The 6166-nt window shown below is 43.0% G+C and overlaps 1 protein-coding gene across 2 annotated transcripts; it reads right to left on the reverse strand.

The window, feature by feature from the left end:
* Positions 1-305: 305 nt before the first annotated feature.
* On the reverse strand, positions 306-5710 carry LOC100191850 (4-coumarate--CoA ligase-like 7). 2 transcript variants are annotated; one of them, XM_008674394.4, is made up of 7 exons: positions 4412-5710; positions 2865-3057; positions 1635-1777; positions 1237-1304; positions 1029-1131; positions 709-844; positions 306-616 (listed from the first exon to the last, which is right to left on the reverse strand). In XM_008674394.4, the coding sequence occupies exons 1-6, from the start codon at positions 5453-5455 to the stop codon at positions 728-730; spliced, it is 1668 nt and encodes a 555-aa protein (XP_008672616.1). In that variant the 5' UTR covers positions 5456-5710; the 3' UTR covers positions 306-616; positions 709-727. The 2 variants fall into 2 exon arrangements, with proteins under 2 accessions (XP_008672616.1, NP_001130746.2); NM_001137274.2 differs by having other exon boundaries at positions 427-844; positions 4412-5560.
* Between the last annotated feature and the right edge of the window lie 456 nt (positions 5711-6166).

Here is a 6166-nt window from a genome sequence, read left to right on the forward strand (position 1 = left end):
ATAGGTCCACTATAAAACAAATATTTAGGACTAGTTTAAGAACTCTATTTTCTTTTTCAAAAGATATTTTAGTTTTGTTTTCTCTTAGAAAATAAGAATCTCTCGAGAAAATGTAGTTGCGGCTAGCCCTTAAGAGTAGTTTGACAACTTCAACAACTTTATTTTTCTAAATGATTCTCATTTTCTCTAAGAAACTAATTTTCTTGGAAAAATAAAAATTCTTTCGAAAAATAGGGTTGTCAAGCTAGCACTAGCACTTATAGAGAAGTGACTAAGTGAGGATGGGATAATGGCTAACATCCACAGATAGTACACTCATGGCTATAACAGTCCCACAGATAATGCGCTGGTTGCACAAACTGTCGGACAATATTTCTTCGTACAACTGTCTGTAAGATGTACACGCAGCAGAGCCATATTACATATCTGTACTATTTTCGAATAGTGAATGTAAATCAGGCCCAATATTCGATACAAGTCATCCGACACCACCATGTATACATGTCCCACAAACTGTGTCAAGCTGAATGTATTGCTTGATAAGCTCCGCTCAGTAACATGTAAACCTTTACGCTCAATCTGACAAATTTTCAAATTGGAAGTCGTTCTAGCTTCTCTGCATACGATGTATTTAGATATGATATACATCTATGATCTATGACTTATAATTTAGACTGAGGGGAGTAGATAGGAGGCAAGCAGTATTACGAACACAGAAGCCGGCTTGCTATAGCTTGGATGATCTGACTTTAGAGATGAGTTCTCTTCTCAAGATCTTCCCTGAAGCAGATTTTGGTACGCTGTCCACAAAGGTCACCCTCCTCAATTTTTTGTAGTATGCGACCTACAAGGTAGTTCATGAACAAAATCAGCTATGTATTAACATGGCTGTATCAGTTGAAGGATAAATACAGAGTAATGTTAATTCACTCAGGAATTACAAACGTTGCATACTAGTGAGACCGGTACTGAGAGAGTTAGACTTTGCCAATGGAAACAATTGAGCAAAGGTTCCTACATAGGCTCACCTGCTTTTCAATAAATTTCTGGACATCAACTTCAGTCAAAGAACTCTCAGAGGACCTTACGACGTAAGCAATAGGAACTTCACCAGCTTCAGCATCGGGGAACCTTAGGAACAAACACATATTCCCATAAGGTACATAAAAAAACAGATTTCTAAAATGCACACACAGAAGTAGCTATCAACCCCAATGATTAGGTGACTAAACTTACGGGATAACAACAGCATCCAGAATTTCTGGATGAGACAGAAGTAGCCCTTCAAGCTCGGCAGGTGCAATCTGCCGAAGAAAAATATGAAATTCGACTAAAGAAAAAAAACACATGATATAAGATTCAAAAGGTAAAATAACATATGTGAAGGATAATCCATTTTATGATAGTTAGATCGAATAGTAAGCAAAGAATATCAATCTACTGAATAATATTTTGTATGAATATAAATGCTTAGTAGAACTGCAAACGTTAGCTGCAGAAAGGACCCAAATGAGGCTGGACAAAGTCTCCTTTCAGTAAGCACTGTTCAGATTACTAATTTTCACCACCTACATAATTATAAATAAAAGTTTGCAGAAACTAAACATTTGTTTACAAAAAAATGAGAATCTTACCTGAAAACCTTTGTACTTAATCAGTTCTTTAAGTCTATCAACTACGAAAAGCTGACCTCCCTCATCAAAGTATCCAATATCACCAGTATGCAACCACCCTTGCTTGATTGTAAATTCAGTAGCTTGCACATTGTTGAAATACCCTAAAAATAATATACTCAAATGAATAAGAAAATGATTTGGCCACAACATCTCTCCAAGACAGAACACAATGGAATGTTTTGGGAACTATTATATTATAGGAAAATAAAAATGTAGGTACAGCCCATTGACAAGGAGCATTCGAGGTGGATTATCTGAAACATTGGGAGTTTTTAAAAAAATGGAAGACAGTTGCTGCTTAATACTAATCCTAAATTGTACATTGTAAACAGCTAGGTACAAACTAAAAAAATACCACCAAAATGCTAGAGTCTGTGTATAATATTTTTGACCAAGCTTAGTAATGTTTAATAGTTGACGAACACAGGGAGAAAGAATAAAAAACGCAATGTATACAGACTAGAGATGGCAATGGGTACCCGAAACCCGAAACCCGAAACCCGATGGGTTTTTACCCCATTAGGGTACGGGTTTAGGTTAGTTTTCATACCCGTGGGTTTGTTAATGAGCATAATTGTATACCCAACGGGTTCATGGGTACGGGTTTGCTCCTATAGTACCCAAACCCGTGAACTCGTGGGTTTTTTAAACCCGACCAAACCTAGTGCATATTATAATTTTATTTTATAAACGAACAACAAACTTGTTATCTACCTATTTACTTCCTAATTTTTATCAAATAGTGAATGTATAAGTAGTTGGTGATAGTGTTGCTTGCTTGCTATTATAGTTATTACTAGCGTTATATATGTGGTGGATGTATAACTTAGTGCAAGGTAACTTGATTATACAACTTATTATTTGTATTTAATTCTCTCTACTAATATTTTTTATACCAAATCATGAACTCGTTGTTCATTACATAAATTTTGGACCATGATCTCATTAATCATTACGATACTTATTGATTATAAAAAGAATAAGCATAATGGAGATAAAAACCCGTGGGTAACCAGTGGTTACCCGCAAACCCGATGGGTACAGGTTTGGACAAAATTTCAAACCCGTCATGGGTACGGGTTTTTTAATGGGTGTAAATATTTTTCATGGGTACAGGTTTGGGATAGCAAAACCCGACGGGTTTGTACCCGTTGCCATCTCTAATACAGACAAAGGTTAGAATTTTACCTTGCATTATGTTCGGTCCTCGAACACAAATTTCTCCTAGTTGATTTGGTGGCAGACATATCAATGTTTCTACATCAACAATTTTTGCTTCAACTCCTGAGACAAGTGCTCCAGTTGAACCAAATTGACGAATTTGTCCTTTTTCTGGGTACTCTAAAGATATGATCCCACAAGTTTCAGTCATTCCGTAACCCTGCAAGAGGAGCGCCATATTCCATCAAACTACTATGGATTACAAGACTCAGCTAAAAAGAGAATGAGATGCAAACACCTCTCATTCTTGTGTGAACAAACAATAGAACCACCCAGATTTCAATTACCCATTACTTTCTCTAAACTTACTATTTGGATTCTTACAATCCTTGGTAGACCCAAACATGCCCTTAGGCATGGAAAAATTGCTCAGTTTACAGCTGTCATAATTCGGGAGTGAATTGAATGCCAAAAGAGTGCATGTGAACAGATTTAGCAGCATACTGAGGACATGTCTAATCTGAAGAGAAATGGGATGCATCCACAATGCTGGATATTCCCACAAGGAGATGAACCTCATTAAGCTAGTTACAACTATGGTGGTCACTAAGCCCATCAGGTGTAGGATTACTGCAGCCATGTTATGGAATGAACTCAGCTGTCAAAGTTTAGTTGTGATTTCAAGATAAACCACTCATGTATTTATAACTTGTTTACCACAGCACACAGCAGGGGTTTCCTCTGCTGAATTTCCCTAAAAAGAAAAAGGCCGATACCTGCAGACCAGGCATCTTATGTTTGCAGGTGGACATGTTATTCAGTTCCTTGATGCTACTTTTTTATTATCATGTGGATCACATGTCTGACATCTGATCAGCAGCATCATGTATAATAGAAACAATTGCATATTTGCCAAACAAAACAACCAGTGGAAAATAAGTAAATCACCCTATTTAATATCTCAAAATGACCTGTAGGATAAAAAAATAAGACAGACCACATCACATTAACAGATCTAATCACATGCTAAGCAACACAATATGCATATGACTTTGGAATATCAACATCGTGCTCCATAATTTTGCAGATTGGAGCAGCACAGAGTATGGGAATATGACAACCAATGGCCTAAAACTAAGCAAAGGATGCACACCTAGGGCGGATAACCGCCCATCTTGTGCCTTACTTCAAGTTATATGCCGAGTGTCCAAGTATAAAGCATCAAAGTTCCACTTCCTATAGTTAAAAAACGCAAGAGGGAGAGTCACTTTCTCACTCTCTCTGTTTCAACAAGCAAAATCAAGCATATAGCCTTCCATTTGGTATTTCCATCGTCACTATTATGTCCTTGGTGGAGCAGTATAAAGGAGATTAGAATTTTGTCGTCTAATCCAACAATTACAGATAAGGACAACAGAATCGAGGTTAGCCTCCTCAAAGACACTGCAGGATAAGGATGAAAAATCGGTCCATACAGTCCCTGTCATCATCATGCTTATATGAAAGAAGTACTGAAGTTCATCAGCATACCATAATCACATTGAAGAGCTGCAAAATCATGAGTCGTCAATTACCTGGGCAATCACAGCTTCTGGAAAATTCTTGGCCACTCCCTCCATCACGTCCTTGCCGAGCGGTGCTGCGCCAGAGCCGATGAACCTGAGCGAGCTGAGGTCATATTTCCCAACGCTCCCGAGCTTGGCGAGCGCTATCATGACCGGCGGCACGCAGAAGAGGTGAGTGACACGGTGCCGCTGCACCGCGGCCATCACAGAGTCCATGTCAAACCGCGACATCACGACGACGGAATTGCCACGCTGCATCTGCGCGAACGTGATGACGGACAAGCCGAAGATGTGGAACATGGGCAGGAAGCAGAGGAAGACGTTGGGCCCCTCTCCGAGCGCGTCCTGGTCCGCTGTCATCATGGCCGCCGCCGAGATGAAGTTGCGGTGTGTCAGGATTACGCCCTTGCTCGCCCCCGTCGTGCCGGACGAGTACATCAGCGCGGTCGTGTCGCTCTGCTTCGTCGGCGGGCGGCGGTACTCCGTCTCCCGCGCCCCGGAAACGAGGTCTGAGTAAAGCGTCACGCTGGCTCCCTGAGGCTTGGAGGCGGCGGCACTGGCCGCGTCGCCGTCGCCGCCGCCGTCGAGCAGGATGGTGGGGAAGCCGAGGTCCACGATTTTGGGAAGGAGTTCAGAGACCGTGATTGCGAGCTTGGCCCGCGAGTCGGTGGCCTGTTTAGCGACCTCCCGAGGGGTGTAGAGGGGGTTGGCCGTGGTAGCGACGGCGCCGAGGGCGGTGACGGCGAAGAAGCAGACGGGGTAGAGGAAGCAGTTGGGGGCGAAGAAGAGGACGACGTCGCCGCGCCGGACGCCCGCGCGCGAGGAGAGGGCGACGGCCGTGGTGAGGACGGCGGAGCGAAAGGCGGCGAAGGTGAGGGATTGGCCGGTGGCGGAGTCGACCAGCGCGAGAGCGGAGGGGCACACGTCGGCGCGGCGGAAGAGGAGGTCGTTGAGGGAGAGGCCTGTGTCGGACTCGATGCGCACGGCCGGGCGCGGGGAGCGGTACACTCCGTCCTCTCCGTAGCCCGCGGCCGGCGCCGCGGTGCGGGCCATTGTCCCTTGCTCGATCGCAGTTGTTCTTTTGCGCCCAAGCTGCTTGTGCCAACTGCTGGCAGAACAGAGCGGCCTGCGTGGGGACTGGGGAGCCGTGGAGGTGCGTAATCCGCTCTGTCTCGCACTCTCCCTCCAATGATACCGAGCATCTCCAAGAAAACATGTAAACTAACCCAAAAAAACGTTTTTAGTGAAAAAAATACTTTTTAAGCTCTCCAACACTTCCCTCTTCTTTCCCCATATTCTTCGTGCCTCGCATCTATTGACTTTCCTCCCTCAAATTTACTTGTCACACATTGTTTTCCAATTGCTTCAGTGCACCTGGTTCCCGTGTATTTTTTTTCGCGCGCAGTTCTTTTGGTAGAGAAAGCACGACGTCCGCGTACTAGGCTCCAATGTTTGCTTCTTCCAGATGGCTCCGGTGCTTGCTTCTTCAGTCATGGTCTCGTGGAACAAAGTGAACGATGAATATATATGTTCTTGTTTTTTGATGCATCATCTCACATCACCTCACATTGTAGAGTACTAGGATTAATACCCATCAGCTCATCGGCTGCTGTAGCGGGCGGCACAACAGGGGATAGCAATATAACATACTGCCGTGGCCACGTGGTTGTTTTAAACATTTTATAGATTGGTTATTAGCAGTCTGCTGTAGATTTAGATTTTTTTAGGGATTTTTTTACAACAATCCTCAATAACAAGTTTTGG

The sequence above is a fragment of the Zea mays genome, chromosome 1 (genome assembly GCF_902167145.1).
Source record: "Zea mays cultivar B73 chromosome 1, Zm-B73-REFERENCE-NAM-5.0, whole genome shotgun sequence".
NCBI classification, from domain to species: Eukaryota; Viridiplantae; Streptophyta; class Magnoliopsida; order Poales; family Poaceae; genus Zea; species Zea mays.